General features: G+C 37.6%; 2 protein-coding genes and 1 pseudogene across 4 annotated transcripts; 2 read left to right on the top strand and 1 right to left on the bottom strand.

Annotated features, from left to right (window-relative positions):
* Nucleotides 1–414: 414 nt before the first annotated feature.
* On the top strand, nucleotides 415–4,567 carry LOC104605687 (ketol-acid reductoisomerase, chloroplastic-like). The gene is made up of 10 exons (XM_010270538.3): nucleotides 415–978; nucleotides 1,073–1,165; nucleotides 1,706–1,771; nucleotides 1,868–2,008; nucleotides 2,521–2,748; nucleotides 2,890–3,007; nucleotides 3,127–3,266; nucleotides 3,363–3,530; nucleotides 3,719–3,874; nucleotides 3,969–4,567. Exons 1-10 carry the CDS (start codon nucleotides 679–681, stop codon nucleotides 4,335–4,337), a joined length of 1,779 nt encoding a protein of 592 aa, XP_010268840.1. The 5' UTR covers nucleotides 415–678; the 3' UTR covers nucleotides 4,338–4,567.
* Nucleotides 4,568–7,240: 2,673 nt separating this feature from the next.
* Nucleotides 7,241–13,366, bottom strand: LOC104605689 (putative beta-1,3-galactosyltransferase 14). Of its 3 annotated transcripts, none has more exons than XR_016069567.1 (9): nucleotides 12,507–13,366; nucleotides 11,945–12,097; nucleotides 11,761–11,843; nucleotides 11,565–11,664; nucleotides 11,281–11,394; nucleotides 9,808–9,871; nucleotides 9,192–9,334; nucleotides 7,621–7,726; nucleotides 7,241–7,443 (listed from the first exon to the last, which is right to left on the bottom strand). XR_016069567.1 is itself a non-coding variant. In XM_010270540.3 (9 exons), the coding sequence occupies exons 2-8, from the start codon at nucleotides 12,860–12,862 to the stop codon at nucleotides 7,641–7,643; spliced, it is 1,035 nt and encodes a 344-aa protein (XP_010268842.1). In that variant the 5' UTR covers nucleotides 12,863–12,962; nucleotides 13,155–13,352; the 3' UTR covers nucleotides 7,241–7,443; nucleotides 7,621–7,640. The 3 variants fall into 3 exon arrangements, 2 of the variants coding, with proteins under 2 accessions (XP_010268842.1, XP_010268841.1); XM_010270540.3 differs by lacking the exon at nucleotides 9,808–9,871 and having other exon boundaries at nucleotides 12,507–12,962; nucleotides 13,155–13,352; XM_010270539.3 differs by lacking the exon at nucleotides 9,808–9,871 and having other exon boundaries at nucleotides 12,507–13,352.
* Nucleotides 13,367–13,571: 205 nt separating this feature from the next.
* On the top strand, nucleotides 13,572–15,993 carry LOC148803470 (cytochrome P450 94B3 pseudogene; annotated as a pseudogene).
* Nucleotides 15,994–16,803: the final 810 nt, after the last annotated feature.

Genomic DNA, 16,803 nt, shown 5'->3' with positions numbered 1-16,803 from the left:
CACTATTGTACTAGGCTCGAGCTCGGTTCGAGCTAGAACATTGAGCTTGAGCTTGGCTCGAGTAAAAAACTTATAAGTTCAAGCTCAATTTCAAAAAAAAATGTTTTGTAAAAATTAAAAAAATTTATTTATAATTTTTTTTATTTAATATTTAAAAAATTAAGAATTATAATACATTTATTATATATATTATTTTTTATAATTTTATTATATATATATATATATATTCAAGATCGACTCAAAACTCGATTAAAACCAAACAAAACCAATTTTTCACGAACCGAACTGGTGAATAGCTTAGCTCGTGGCCACCTAGACCCACCCAACCAATGCCAGGTCCAGTCAAATATCATGTTTTAAGTGTTGGGTTGTCTTTTCCTATAAACCACACTTGAGGTCATGGCCCCTTATCTTTTGTGTCATCTCTCATGAGTGATGAGGCCACGAGCAGGTTCGCCATTGGAAGAAGGTAAGACTGTAAGAGACGTGGGGATGCGCACTGCGCATCTGTGTATAAAATAGATTCAGAGGGATTTTGTTAGGGAAAATACAAAATAGTATTCTGTCAAGAGGCAGAGAGGACTGAGGAGATATACTAGTTTCCCCGCTTCTACCTATATAAACTACAAAGCTGCTACTTCGATCACTTGTGTTGTGCGAGGTTTGGATTAGTCACAAATGGCGGCCGCTTCCTTCTCCCCATCTGTATCTTCTGCTGCTGCTGCTTCTTCTTCTTCATCTAAAACCCTAAAACCAGTTGCCAAAACCCTAGGTTTGAGGCTGGGCTTTCTCTCATCCTCTTCTAAAACCGTGAAACCTCTTCTTTCTCGTGTCTTGACGAGCATTGCCACTTCGACCCGGGGTTCTGCTCTTGGAGCTTGCATGGTTTCCGCACCTGCAATGAAGCCCACGATCTCGCTCGATTTCGAAACCGCTGTGTTTAAGAAGGAAAAAATCTCTCTTGCTGGTCATGACGAGGTAAAGCCACTCATTTTTCCTGTTTATGTTTCTCTTAGCTTTTCCCACCTTCAATTAGGATCTTTGTATTTATATTTGTCGTTGGTTATTGCAGTATATTGTGAGAGGTGGGAGAGATTTGTTCCCTTTGCTGCCAGATGCCTTCAAAGGGATTAAGCAGATTGGCGTCATTGGATGGGGGTCTCAGGTGAATTTTGTTTTCTTGATTCTTGTATAAAAGAAGTTCGTGTTTGTGCTTGTTATTGGTGATGTTCCTTTGGTTCCTTTTCCTTCTTTTGGCTATAATTATATTGATATTTCATAATGTTTCTGAGGTGATACGTTTTGCGGTTCCAAATGGAAAGACTATCTATGTATGTAGTGATCTAATTGTAGCCTGGCTTGTACTGTAGTGATTGTTCTTTTGGGTATAATATTATTCATTAATATGTCTGAACTCATCTCCTTTCTGCTTTGTACTTGTCCTTCTTTTGGCAAGATACTGTGTAATAGCTGTATAGAGAAATTATTCTTTCTATTGACTGCTGATTAACTTTATGCCTGTGTCAGAGCATTCATCCGTTTTACCAACTACTTGTGCTGCACTTCAACATATATTACCTTGCCTCTTTTTTGCAGTATTTGATTGTTGATCCATGTTTTCTTTTCTGTAGTTTTCCATTTAGGAGCTATTCATTAACTTTTGCAGACATAATAATCAATTATTGTTCCTTTATATTCCATGTAGGGTCCTGCCCAAGCTCAGAACTTGAGGGATTCTCTTGCAGTAGCAAAGTCCAATATTGTGGTCAAGGTAGTTTATCTGTTTGTTCTAAAAAATTTCTTGCATTAGCATTTTTTATTGGATCAATGCCATTCTTGAAACTTAGTTATGTTGTTATTTTCACAGATTGGACTACGAAAGGGCTCACGTTCTTTTGAGGAGGCCCGTGCGGCAGGTTTTACTGAAGAGAGTGGTACCTTAGGTGATATATGGGAAACCATTTCTGAAAGTGATCTTGTGTTATTATTGATTTCTGATGCAGCACAGGTTAGCAAATTCTACACCACCAATGCTCCCAAATAAGAAGCCACATTATCTTGATTAAGAGCATTGTAATTGATTCTAGATTTTGTTTTATACTTTTCCTTCTAAGGTGGAAGCTTTTCTCTTTATAAAGAAAAGAAAACCGAAGAGAAAACAAAAACAAAATAACGACTTGTCAATTTACTCATTTACCATCATTGGTTAAACATTCTATAAAGCATTCCATATGAGTAATCCATGGCATTGTGGCAGTCCGGCAGACTGTTTGGATTTCCCAAGTTTTGAAAATTAAAAATGAAAACTATACATATTTATATTTACACACATGTAAAACTTAGTTACTTATATTATGTTAAAATAGGCCTCTATATGTTTTTAACATATAGCAGATGTATATATATGTGTGTCTGCCTTCATATTTAGTTGTATGTGTTGTACCTACATATTTTGAAGCTTGACCTCTGAACAACTTTTATTGCTTATGGTTGTTACATGACTGCGTCCTTTGGTTGCAGGCAGATAATTTTGAGAAGATATTCTCCCACATGAAGCCAAACAGCATTCTTGGCCTTTCCCATGGATTTCTTCTTGGACATTTGCAGTCATTAGGGCTTGATTTCCCTAAGAACATCAGTGTTATTGCTGTATGCCCAAAGGGAATGGGACCCTCTGTAAGGAGACTCTATGTCCAAGGCAAAGAGATAAATGGCGCTGGAATCAATTCTAGCTTTGCTGTACACCAGGTATTCGTCTACTACTGTCCATTTTATGCTTCAAAGAAAAAGTTATGGTAAACTCTCTATCAGATGAAATTTGGGGAACCAAATCTTTGTTGAAGAGATTTGGACTTTCAATGTAGAGTATTTTAACATTTCCCTGTTCAGGATGTCGACGGTAGAGCCACGGATGTTGCCCTTGGGTGGTCAGTTGCCCTTGGCTCACCATTTACGTTTGCAACTACATTAGAACAGGAATACAAGAGTGACATTTTTGGGGAGCGTGGTGAGTCCAGCACTATCTTAATGGCACAGACATTTTGATCATGGTCTTATTAACAGTATTTATTATCTTGTTTCAGTGAGTAACTGAGTATTATTAAATCTTCTAACTCTGATATGTAGGCATTTTACTTGGTGCTGTTCATGGCATCGTGGAATCCTTGTTTAGAAGGTACACTGAGAATGGTATGAAAGAAGATCTCGCTTACAACAACACTGTTGAGTGCATCACAGGAATTATTTCAAAGACCATCTCCACGAAGGTTGTTTTAGAATTGCATATTCCAGTTACCAGTCCCACTCTTTTTTTATATTTTTTTTCCCTAAACGGAACTTCCTTTTTGTTTTCATTTTGGTAGGGCATGCTGGCTGTCTACAATGCTTTGTCAGAGGATGGCAAAAAGGAATTTGAGGCTGCGTATAGTGCTTCATATTATCCTTGTATGGATATCCTGTATGAGTGCTATGAGGATGTGGCCAGTGGGAGTGAGATACGGAGTGTTGTCTTGGCTGGGCGTCGCTTTTATGTATGTTCATTACTTCATCCGTTCCCACCATGTAATTTATCCTTTTAATGTTTTAATTTCTTAAAATGTGATGACTTGATCAAGTTAATTATATCTTGTATCACCTTCAAGCTTTATGATCCTTTGATTTAGTGCCAAATGAAATAAGCTGGGTTGGGAAGTGATTCAGATTGTACCCATCTTAACAGGAAAAGGAGGGTCTTCCAGCATTCCCAATGGGTAAGATTGATCAGACACGGATGTGGAAAGTTGGTGAGCGAGTCCGGTCGACAAGGCCAGAAGGTGACTTTGGTCCGTTGCATCCTTTCACGGCTGGTGTCTATGTAGCATTAATGATGGCTCAGGTAAGGGATCCCCCCACTTACTGTGGTAGAATGATCCATACCAAAATGTGTGTTTAAGTTGACATTTTTGTTTATTATATGCTACAAACACCAGATTGAGGTGTTGAGGAAGAAGGGTCACTCCTACTCAGAGATCATCAATGAAAGTGTGATTGAATCAGTTGATTCTTTGAACCCCTTCATGCATGCACGAGGAGTTGCATTCATGGTTGACAACTGCTCCACAACTGCAAGATTGGGATCTAGGAAATGGGCCCCACGCTTTGATTATATTCTCACCCAACAGGCTTTAGTGGCTGTGGACAAGGGAACTCCAGTCAACCAGGACCTGATTAGCAACTTCCTGTCTGACCCTGTGCACGGAGCTATTGAAGTATGTGCACAGCTAAGGCCTACTGTTGACATATCGGTGCCCCCTGATGCGGATTTCGTTCGGCCAGAGCTGCGCCAATCTGGCAACTGAACTTGAGATGAACTACCAGAAACATTCCTTTTGTTCCGAGATGCTTTGTTGGGTGGAGAAGCGAGTGTGTCTATTTGTATCTCTCCTTTCTTTTAGTGAGTGCTCTGTAAGTTGTAATGCTTTCCGGTGAGTTATGTGAACTTGAGGGTTCAATTAAAAGATATTTTTGCTCCATCTATTATCACTCTATTATATAACGAAAGCATATTTTTAATTCCTAAGCTTGTAAAGGCTCGTTCTCTTCACATATTTGGAGATGGATGGTTCTTGTGTATTTTTTTTTCTCGGCTTTGGTGTAGAACTCGTCAGTTGTCGCTATTTGTGGTGTCAGATGCTTTCGTTAACGGTTCTGTTTATATCATAACTAAATAAAAGATTGATCTTTAGTTTCAGACCTTCAGCATTCCACGACCCCTGGTTCCATCAACATCAGAGGGTGTTCCGCATTTGATTCAGTCAGCCCCTTTTCATTATAATAATATATCGCTGGCAAGTTTGTTTGCTGTCTGATACATCTTGGAAAAGGAGTCTACTACAAAATCTGTTGGACCAAACTACACTAAATCAGATTGTAAACATTACACCAAACAGGAGCCTTGAGAAGGATCAGCTGATTTTGGAAAAGAATAATAGTGGTTATACTTTTAAATCAGCCTATAAAACTTTCTCGGCTACTAATCCATCCCCATCTACCTCTCATTTTAAATGGTCAAGTCTATGGAAAAAATCCCATACCGATGCCAATTACTAACTTGGAAGATTCTCTGGTATGGGCTTCTTACAAGGAGAAATGCCCAAAGTGGCTGAGTAAAGATGTTTTATACTTCTAGTCTTTTATGTATATTCTATAAACAAAATGCAGAATCAGTCCACCATCTGTTCTTTCTATGCCCCTTTTCAAGAGCAATTTGGTTCGAACCACACATGGGATTACCTATAAGTGACACACTGGTGAAGCCGATGCTTCTTACAGGAGTGGCTTTATAAGTCTACCTGCACAACAAACAAGGAGACCGGATCTGTTCCTCACACAGGGTGCCTCACACCGACCTCACACGCACATCCTACCATGCATTGAGAACATCTCCCGCACTTATAAGTTATTATTCACGGGAAATGTTTCCAATGCACGGTGGGATATGCCTGTGAGGCGCCCGTGTGAGGAGCAGATCCGATCTCCGAAACAAGGTTATATTTCATAACTTGCACCCCAACCCATCAGACATCATAAATAAAGCCAAAATATATTATCAACAACTCTCAACAGAATCTCAGCCCAATATCATAATCAATTATAGGCATGACAATGGAAAATTTCAACTAATCATTGATGGGTCTTATGACTTGACTTCAGGACGACAGGACGTACAGAAAGAAGTTTCATTATCAAAATTCTCAATGAAGGAACCATTGCTGCAGGAGGAAACTCAGGTTAGGCCGTCAAACAGTTATGAAGCTGAAATGCAAGCCTTGATCGAAGGTTTAGAAGCAGCCACAAGATTGGGTATCAAAGCATCAAGATATTTTGCGACTCTCTCCAACTAGTTAATTTTTTGTAGAATGGCTTGAAGGCCAAACATTGGATTGAACGGCTACACTGGCCAAAATTATAGACTAATGTCTCTTGTCTTCAGAACCTCTGTACAGTTTTCTATTTCTTAATGCAGGCTGCTTCTTTCTTTTTTGCAAAAAGAAAAAAAAAAAAACAAGAGCATCAATTATTGTGTTGAAATTATTATTTTTTTTACATAATGTGGTGTTGCGTTCCTGTTTAAGGTTGGGGAGAAATGGGGATGCAATGGTGTCGCTTATGCTCTGTTCTGGATCTCCGGTTAAGTGCTAACCTCGTTCTGTCCTCAAAATTCAAAATTTCGATTACGCCTAGCAATTTGAAAAGATTGGACAAGCTTTATTTAATTTGAGCCCCTGAATATTAGAGTTCGGCTTCAGTCATGGCAAAGCCTATTCGGGCAGCTTCAGTGCCTTGCTTTGAGAATCTCTGTACTTGTGTGCTTTATTTTATAGGGAGATATTCCCATTGCAAAGTTGCAAAAGACTATTAAAATGATGTGGGTACAGATTTGCCCTGACTGAAGCCGAACTCTGAATATTATATACCTGATCATCGCTGTCCAATCCGTGGGAAACAGAACCGAGGTTTCACAGATCATTCAGGAGAGTAATAGAGCTTGAAGCTATTACCCAGTCGGGCAATTTAGGCTGTGTATGATTTGTATAGGTTTCCCTACTTTTCTTTCAGACCAAAAACAACTAATTTTAAGAAATGGGATTATGGTGTCAAAGAGGCAGCATGTTCACTCTCTCGAATGGCCCACAGGGAACCATTTTCTTGGCTCGATCTGCCCAACACCACCAAATTCAGTTCCCTTCTAATAATATTCAGCTTCGTTCTAGATTTAGGCTTCCTTTTCTGGTACTCTAGATACTACATTACTACTAGCTTCTTTTATTCTATTTTTGGAATTTTGTGGAAGATGATAATTTGTGATATTACTGAAACAAAATTGATGAATTGGTGAGTTGCATTAACACCATTAATTTGATTTTAAATGCACAAAATTCTACTCTCTTAACATATGTTTAGCAACATCCATGTGTTACTGAACAGTGAACATGGTCCTCCCAATGAAAAGCCACAAAATGTGATTTGAGTTTTATGATAATACTGAGTGTTCCATGTTCTTAGTGGCTTAGTGCCCGAATCACCATAGATGATAAAACTCTCGTCAATCAATTTCTGGTGGCTGGGCCAATGTATTCTGTGCCTCTTTGTTCTATATATAGATTAGTTCTTAGACCTAAATCCGGATTGACTGGTTAGCAGAGAGGCAACCCAATTCCCAATACCCAGTTATGCAGCCAAAAGTGTGTAGTACCATCCCTTTTGCCAACAGCCTATTAATCCATGCACTTTGCAGTTTGCATCATTTCTCTAGATTGCAAGAACATAGGAGTAAGCAGCAATGTTTTCTCCAATAAGCATGTAGATGGGTATGATACACATGTTTCATCAGACATTTCCAAGTCTTCATATTCTTAAGAATTCCACAGCTCGAAGAAGAGGCTATCATTATGCTGTAAAATGCTGCATTTTCAGTCAATTTCATCAGCCTTCCTCCCATCCCCACTCCCCAAAAAATAAATAAAAAGAGAAAAATGAAGTAAACATAAAGCTAGAACTTGCAATTTCGATGTAGCAAATCATGTATAAAGGTAAATCAAGTGATTCTGCAGTTTGCAGAATAATCTGCTCTAGTTTTACCAGTAGTAGGAGTAAAGAGGCTACTTGTTGGAATCTAGCGTTGGACTTTTTGAGCAGCTCGCCATTTCATGAAGTTCTAGTAACTTCTTTTCTGGATTGCAGAGCCCTGTATGATAAAAATGCTGTTAAAAGACTGGTGACTGTCCAAGTATGAATGAAATGAACTATAATTATGCTCAATTAATCCCATCAGGCAGTAAAAAATAAAAAAGGATTCCTGCTAAAAGCATCCTTGTTAACACTCTTCACTTAAGTGATGTTTGGCATCGATGCCGTTTTCTGAGATAACGGCACCATGTAGCCACCACACCAGAGAAAGCGGTGCTTCAAACAGTGCCCTCTTGTTTGGTACCGTTTTTCCAGAAAAAATGTTACTCCAGACCACGCCTTTGAAATCGGGTAAGTGTGGTCTGAAGCAACGCCAAATTCAATGTCTACTGAAAAAAACGGCGCGCTGCTGCCAGTGGTGCAATTATGTGGCATCATTTTGGATGTTGGATAATATATATCAATATTGAAAACATTGCTGCCAGCACTGGTACCAAACAAAACCATCAGTGCTGTTTTCTCAGAAAACGCCTATGTGGCAGCACCGGTTCCAAACAAAAATTAAGTGCTTACAACTCCATATGCCCAGCACCGTTTTTATAAGAAAATGGTGCGAAGTTCCCAGCACCGATGCCAAACACCTACTTGACAACACATTCAGTTCATTTAGATAGTTTATGCAGATATCCGAACTAGATATTTGGAAATGATTTAATCTGTATCAGATTATAAAATGATCTCCATGAGAACTTTTTATTCTATTCTAGATTTCTCTATGATTTATGATCTCTTAAGTGGCCAAACTGGTGGAATCAACTGGACAGATTGAGGAATCTGGAGGAGACACTTGCCAAGTAGGTAATTTCTGTATAGTTGTATCCTGAACCTCCACAACTGAGTTTTATAGTCATCTTTGCCTACCGATCCACTAACTACCCCATCATGGGTTCAGCAAGTCATTTGGCATAAATAATTAAGACAAGTAAACCACTCTAAATTGAGGCATAAGTGGTATCCACAAGTTTAATTTCATATTTGAGGTTTGCCATAATTGTGTCAAATTTGGAATAGTTCAAATATGGTTATCCGTCAAATTAAGATATAGCCTAATTCAATCCAATAAATATCCAAATCAAATTCAGCATTAATATACATATATGAATCTATCCAATTACCCTTTATTTTCTCTAAAAGAAATATATTACAAGTTATTTCTTTATATGATAAGGGGTATGATGGAAAAGCAATTCGATCAAATCCAATTCAGATTCAGAGATTTGAGTTAATTGGTTGAATTTGAATCACCACTTCCCCAATCAGATTTGTATTCAAATATAATTTGATCCGCTTTGAATTCACTCCTTTTACACCCCTAACTCTAAGAGTTGGACCGAATAACTTGTTGCTTTGTCTTTTAGCACTAAAACAAAGCAAATGTCATTTAGTTCAGCCACTTCAGCTGTTATCAAATAACCCCTAAGAGATCTCAACCTCTGAGAAACAGAATTATCATAAACACCAACCTGAACATGTGGGAATATCCCACACAGCAATGGATGATAGTGTGCATTTTGTTTCACATAATGCTTGATTGTGCTCATGGTTGACATTCATTGCAAGCATCCATGCACCAATTGTAACATCCTCATTGCTGAACATTCGGAAACTGTAATTCCACAAACAAAATGCACTAGTTCATAGAAGGTAGAGATATAAAACGATATAAGATATTGCATGCAGGTCAGAAACTTAATCATTTCTTTTCAAGAGATGTTTTACCCAGAGAACTAGAGATCAAATTTTGACCAACAGTCAACTCACCTATTGTCCATTTATACTTTTTTTTTTCTGTGTTTCCAGTTTGTTAGGCTCCATTTTCTACTTGAGCCAGAACTCCCAGTTGACCCATCACTATTACTGAAAATACAGATAGGGATATACAAGTATGGCCTGCCACTGTTTTTCTCTTCCGGATCTGTAGACTAAATTCATGGCAATAATATGGACTTTGCAGTTCTCAACACGATACAACATTGGCCATGCATATATTCCCAAAAGTCAAGAGTTTCCATTGTAGTTCATTTGTGAACTTGTATTCAGCAAGACATGAGGGAATGGTATGCTGAAGAAACAGCTTACCTTTCTAGAATATAATTGTATAAAATATTTACTATGAATTTGCTCCTCAATGTTCTGATGTTTACTGAAAAGAGGAAATGAAAATGGACAATAACTTAGCATTTTCATTCAGGAGGATGTACTTTTACAATTAGAAAAATGAAAATATACACAACTTCTACAACGTTGGAATTAATACTAAAGATTTACTATTTCATAGACACAGGTTGCGTAATACTGTTCAAAATTGCAAAGGCATGACACAAGGCATCATGAATTAAATGTTTATCTTTGTCTCAGGAATTTAATCCTCACATTACCCCATCTATTTAAACAAAAATCAACTCAAATTGTAGAAAAATTAATGAAGTAATGAAAGATTAAAATGGATACAGAGTTACAGACATATAGTGTCAAAAGAGGATTTTTTATCAATAATTGAAGAAATTTTAACGAGAAAGGAAAGAGAAGGAAGAGAAACAGTACAAGTTATATAAAAAACCTTCAGGAATAGCAAAAGCATATAAACAGGACTTCACTACGCTCCATATACTAATGTAATAACTTAAAATGATATTTTAAGTTATAAAGGGATAAATAAAAGACACATGTTTTTTTGTTTGTCTTGCCATGAGAAACTTATAGGATACAAGATAAATAGATAGTCTCAAACCTGCTAGTTAGCATAGGAGCAATATAACTACACTCATAGCTCTTAATAGTAATAGGTTCTGTCAGAAACTCAGAATAGATGGAAAATTGAAGTTATAAAATAGTCATACCAACTGTGAACTAAGCTATACATTTGGATTTGCTTCCTCAGAATATACTAGATTTACAAACCACAATAATGCACATGATGGCCAAAAATCTGGGAAATGAACTCACTTCTTTGATTGGCATTGAAGAACTCTCTTCCTATAATGGAACTAAAAATGAATTGATTATTAGGCCTATGAACATTTTCTATCTACAGTGCCCTGTTACCATTCTTTTTTATGTCTATAGTAGAAATCTGTAATTTTCAAGTAAAGGGCACTAGTTGAGGCAATCCACATGATTCAATTCATGCAATTGCAACTCCCAGAGAGAAAACTTGGTAAAAAAATTTCTAAATACATACTTTTCTGTTTGAATCCAAGCTTTAGTATCTAAAGTCCTTGTAGGAATAAGACGTAAGTGTGATAACAGTACTGAAAGGATTTAACCCTATTGTAGGATGTATTATATCATCCACGATAACAATATCCATAATTCACAAAAACCTTATCAAGGTTTAACAAAAAACCAAATTATTAATAGAGTGAAAATGCAGTGGATTTTTTTTTTCATAACAAAAATCAAGTACATAATATGTTAATTGAATTTGATAAAGAAATGCCACATATGACAACCACAAATAAATGTAGCAATATTTGTTTTCAAGAATAAGGGAATAGATAAAAGGAAAAATGATTACAAATAATGTTCCAATGCATTGAAGAAGACCCTTGCCTGTTATTTCTTAAAGCAGATAAGCTTGCTACCACATCTGCAGAAAGAGCATATATAGGACCATAAGCATGGAGAAAGTACTCCTTTCCTAGCAAATAAGATAGAGGCTCATACCTGCAAAAACGCAAATGATCCAAACATTACATTGTTAAAAGGACTAAAAGCACAAAAACCAGGGATTTTTAAATGTAACTGTCTAACTGATCAAAAGTCACAGTTTTCTTTTTTTTTTTTCTTTTTTTTCTTTTTTTTTTACTTTAAAGAAGTATAACAGTACAACAAACCATTTGAGGTTGGGGTCAGTGAATACTGGGCCCTTCTTCATGCAACCAAGGTAAGTCTGAGGGTGAGAACGCTCCTTTGCCAAGAGTAGTGAAAGGCGATCTGGTTATCAAAGACATCAGGCCATGAATTTACAAATGCTGGAGAGAATGGAGAACATGATGACAATAAGATAAAGTAAGCTTCCAAGCATGCCACCTGGTCTCAAATATATATCATCATCAGCTTTAACATAGAATTCAGAGTCAAAAAGTGCATAAGCAGCTTTAAAGAAAGCTAACCTGTACCAGAGATACTATATATGAGTTGTGTGCCAAAAATAAGGAAGGAAAGGGGAAAAACATAACGAACTTAGTTTATTTAATCTATTTTTGATACGAACGTTTTGTAAGGAAGCTTGCTGTATTTCTCCTCAATATCTAAGAGCATGAAATCATCATACTCTGCGACCTCTTTTCTGAGCTCAGACATCTTTGATTGATCATTTGTTCTCCCTATGACAAAACGAAAGGCCAATCCAGTAGATTCTTCCAAACTGCAAAGAATTGGTACAATTCAAAAGGGAGAAAACAAGAAAAGAAATTATTAGACTATAGCTACAATTTTCTTGAGATCATACGTCTTTCTAATAATAATAAAAAAATTTTGTATAAACTAGAGCAAATCACACCAGTTACAGAACTCAAGAGAACTAATTCCTGAGCGACTAATGCTAACAAGTTCTCCACATAAAATGTATTCAGAAGATAGCAGGACTTTCATCAGCTGTAGATACCCTGTGATTACTACTTGGCTATGTCCTCCTTCTCCCGAGAATTGGAACGACTTCTTGCAAAATTTCTACTTTCTCAATTCAATTATGGAGTAAATCAAAACAAGAGAACAAGCATTCTCATATCTTAACAAAGAAATCAAAATTTACTAGGTATAGCTTAAGGAGTTACCGTTTAAGCCCTTGCTTATCAGCAGGCATCCAAGTCTTCCTCAACGACCTTCGCCTTCCAACGGATCCAAAACCAGTCTGAATTCCCACAAACCCCATCACCTTATATCTCTTCTGATCTCCATCAGAATCAACATGGTTCTGATCGCCAACATCGTTCCTTCTCTCCCAAACAACAGAAACAGATCTAGCTTCACCATTCCTACATTTATACCCAGAAGTGGGCTTCAGAATGGCGACCAATCCAAAAGCAAAGCCAGTGACTCCAATAAGAAGGCAGAAGACCAAAATCGAGGATCTCCGAGCATAAAAGAGCCCCGTTGGGCGGAGATAAAACGACTTGGAAGGCGAAGGCATGTCGCTAAGATTCGCTTCATAACCATAGCAAGACTAACATTTTCTTAGAGGACATCAGCGTTTGAAGGTAAAGGAGTAAGGCTTCTGGGTCGCAGAGGATCTGAAGTTTGTAGAAATGAATGCCGAAGAGCAATCATGGCGCGAAAATTAAAACAGAAGCAACTATAGTTTTAATTTATATTGCAGTGATTTCCATGGGGGAGAGAGTAAGGGATAGGGGATCTGGCACTAGCACTGCACTAGCAGCAAAAGAAATTAATAAATAATAAAAAATAAAAGAATGTTGAAGAACCTATTCATTGATCTGAGAGTTATGTGCAGAAGAGAGGAGACCCCTGTCAAGTTTACAACTTTACACCGGAGAGAGAAGGCATGAGTCGACGAGTTGGGGCATCGGATAAATATTTTGCGACGACATTTTGCATATATTAGATAGATAATTGACTATCATCATTCATCAACATCTCAATGGATATGTCTATGGCGATATCACAAACAAGCTAATGATCAGAGGGTGCCAATTGCCAACTGGCAAGTTAGTAAGGTATTTGATTTGGATCGCGATATCATAAACAAGTTAATGAATAATGACCAGAAGGTGCCAACTGCCAACTGGCAAGTTAGTAAGGTATTTGACTTGGATCGATTCCCGCCTTCCCCCGGGTTGGGCCGTTGGGGGTGGGGGACCGGGGGCTACGGGTATTAGGGGATGGGCTACCCTGTTGTTGTGGAGCCCAATGAGGCCCAAAAATTTCATGTTTTGGTAGGTTGTCTTTTTTACGTGGGACTGGTTGTTGCTTCTTTATTTTATTTTATTTTTTGTTTAATGTATAATCTTTGATTTTGGGAAAAAAAAAACAAAAAACTCTTACTCCCCAAAGTAGAGCTGTCAATTGGTTGGATGTATCCGATAAAGATAAATCAACAAAACCAATTATGTCGATTTTGGTTATATGGTTTGTGTCCTGATTAATAAATAAGTGGATTGGGATTGGTTCTTATTATTTGAACCAATTAAGGCCGAACCAATAGTATATATATATATATATATAATCTTGATTAAAAAACACTTTATTTTATCAACATCTAACAGTTTACTATTTTACTGTCATTTTTATTAAGATTATAACTGAGTATTATAAATTAACTAGAGTGTAGTTCTTTACCAAAAAATAAAGGGTGTAATTGACATTCAAAGGTGATATACTTCATTTAGTAAAGAAATATCTTCAACTTTTGTGTTATTTAATTTGGTTTTTGTAAGAGAACCACACTTTTTGGCTCTTTTTGGCTCTTCTGGCTCCCTTTTACATATTTGTGATGTAATGGAAGTGATTCAATTATTATGGTAGTGAAACAGTATCTTGCTGGTGATCAGAGAGAGAGAGAGAGGGAAAGGTCAGTGTTTCTTAATTTGGACTGTTTCAATGCTTTTAACCAGTTAACTGTTGCATAAACTGTAAAAATCATGAACTGTGCTATTCATTCACAATGGACACAAACCATTATGTGGACTGTTTCAGTGTTTTTTTTTATTTGGTGTAAGTTCTTGGGCTCAGTTTGAAAGGAGTATAAATATAAATATGTAAAGTGAAAAACTTTGTACTTTGTATGTAAATATTAGGGGTGCAATTTAACAGGTTAGGGTTGGGATTTTATCAAAATTTTAATGAATCTGATACAGTCTAAACTGTTAATTTGGGCCAACTTGAGTTGCACTCCTAGTACATGTGGTGAAATTAAAATTAAAATGCAAGAGATGGGTGGTGGTTGTTAGGGGTGCAAATAGTTTGGATCATCATCATCTGATCCAAATTGGAATCCAATCTTATTTCGACAATAGGATCTGATTAAATATCAAATGGAATTCTGGTCACACCCTAGTAGATAAGGGCAACTTTTTGCCCTTAATATCAATAAAAAGTAATATTTTTATATAATAATCAAAACGAGATAGTTTTTTGGGAAAATATCAAATAAGGGCAGTGGGCACTGTTACTCGTCTTCCTCTACTTTGGTATTCATTGGGTACTATGAAAGTCCTCCGGCGATGACCTACCAACCTACCCTCTAATTGGGTGCTTATCTCCTTCTACAAGAACCATTGCCATCTGTTAGACTGGTCCACGGACCTCCTTGCAGAGTCCCCGACGCAGACAATCATGGTACGCCGTTTTGGTGCAAGACGGACAGTCGTCACGGCGAACCCTTCACCGACATCCTGGGAGACTTGCTCGGCTGCGGTATATTCAACATGGACGGGGAACTCTAGCGCACCCAACATAAGTTAGCAAGCCATGAGTTCAGCACCAAGTCACTACAGGAGTTCATCGGAAAGACGTTGGAGGAAGTAGTGAAAGATCGCTTGACGCCGGTACTTGCGTCTACAATGAAAACCGGCCAAGTAGTAGACCTACAGGACTTGTTAAGGAGGTTCACCTTTGACACAGTGTGCATGGTGTCGCTGGGAATCAATCCTAGTTGCTTGGATTCTTTGCTTCCCGTATAAGTTCTGGCCGGAGCTTTCGACATAGCCTCTGAGATAAGCGCCAGACGTGCATCTGCTCTCATATTCGCCATCTAGAAGATTAAACGAATGTTGTATCTTGGGTCCAAGCGGCGCCTCAAGTTCCCAGTGTTTCAATCCAGACCTAGGGTGTGCCTAGGGAAGGAGATGGCTTTTGTTCAGATGAAGTACATGATGGATTTGCTGATGAAGCAGTTCAAGTTCAAATCAGTTGGATTGGAGGAGCCTGCTTTTGTTCCGCTCTTGACGGCACACATGGCCGGTGGATTGAAGGTCCTGGTCTGGCCAAGAGGTCGTCACTCGACTTAGAGTTATCAACGGCAAACGTTAACAAAGAAGCCACCCGAATACAGAGGAGGAAGACAAGCAACGATACCCAATGCCCTTATTTGATATTTTTTCAAAAAAGCTTTCTCATTCTGGTTATTATATGAAATTTGTTATTTTTATTGATATTAGGGGCAAACCCTTTATTTATTTATAAATATGTTTATATTACATTTTTGTAATTTTTATATTATTTATTTTTTATTAAAAAACATGTATATATGATAAAAATAATTGAAAAAAATGCTTATATTTTTTGTTTTTCTTTAGTAGACGGTTATGTTTTTTTTTTCTTTTTAATAATTTGTTAAATTTTACAAAAATTAAATCCGATCGGATGAGATTTAGACTATTGGTAAAGTAAAACGTTAACCAGGATTTCAGCTTTACCATTGCTTCCAGAGATCTTCTATTGGTTTCTGCTGCAAAACAACGAAAAACCAAGGAAAAGGAGCTATTTACACCCGCCCAATTAGATCCAAGTAGAAACCAACAATGGCCACCACACAACGCATGTATACAAACAACAACCATGTAAGAGTACGTGATGCATGCAGATGCTGTGGTGAAGGCTGAAGCAAATTTTCTTGTTTTTATTAGTTACCTTTGAGCTCTGGCAACCGTTGTTTCTTGCTCTCTGTGATAACCGGAGCACCATTAGAATCTGTCCCTGCTCTTGAACAACAAAGACCAATATCCCCACATTTTTAGCTTCACAACTGCAGTCTTTTGTTAAAGCAGATACAACAGTCAAGTATCAACTATTGTACCTTCGATGGCGATGAAATATGCCTCCCCAGAGAATGCCTGAACTGCTCCTATCTGAAAAAGATGCAGTACCCTTGTGAGAGAGAGAGAGAGAGAGATGGAAATTAATACCCCAGCTGCCTTGATAAAGCTCTCTGCAATACAGTTGAGAAGAGGATGGCCAAGATCGAACAAGCACCCCGGATCTCATCAAGGAGGGGTCGAGTTTCCAAATTACTACTCATCTTCTATGTATAGAAGCAAGATCAGATACTCTCTGAGAAAGAACAAGGTAGAGGTTGATACACAGAAAGTGTGAATTCCAAGATAGAACTGACTA

Source organism: Nelumbo nucifera, chromosome 1 (assembly GCF_055504915.1).
Source record: "Nelumbo nucifera cultivar China Antique chromosome 1, China Antique-T2T, whole genome shotgun sequence".
Taxonomy (NCBI): Eukaryota; Viridiplantae; Streptophyta; class Magnoliopsida; order Proteales; family Nelumbonaceae; genus Nelumbo; species Nelumbo nucifera.
The sequence above is the reverse complement of the archived record's forward strand: the minus strand, read 5'-3'. Positions and strand labels throughout refer to the sequence as shown.

Coding starts and splice junctions, on each gene's coding strand:
- LOC104605687 (XM_010270538.3), top strand. CDS start 679: ATGGCGGCCGCTTCCTTCTCCCCATCTGTATCTTCTGCTGCTGCTGCT. Junction 979..1,072: donor CTCTTGCTGGTCATGACGAG/GTAAAGCCACTC, acceptor TGGTTATTGCAG/TATATTGTGAGAGGTGGGAG. Junction 2,749..2,889: donor CTAGCTTTGCTGTACACCAG/GTATTCGTCTAC, acceptor TTCCCTGTTCAG/GATGTCGACGGTAGAGCCAC.
- LOC104605689 (XM_010270539.3), bottom strand. CDS start 12,862: ATGCCTTCGCCTTCCAAGTCGTTTTATCTCCGCCCAACGGGGCTCTTT. Junction 11,395..11,564: donor ACTGACCCCAACCTCAAATG/GTTTGTTGTACT, acceptor GCGTTTTTGCAG/GTATGAGCCTCTATCTTATT. Junction 7,727..9,191: donor GGATATTCCCACATGTTCAG/GTTGGTGTTTAT, acceptor TTTATCATACAG/GGCTCTGCAATCCAGAAAAG.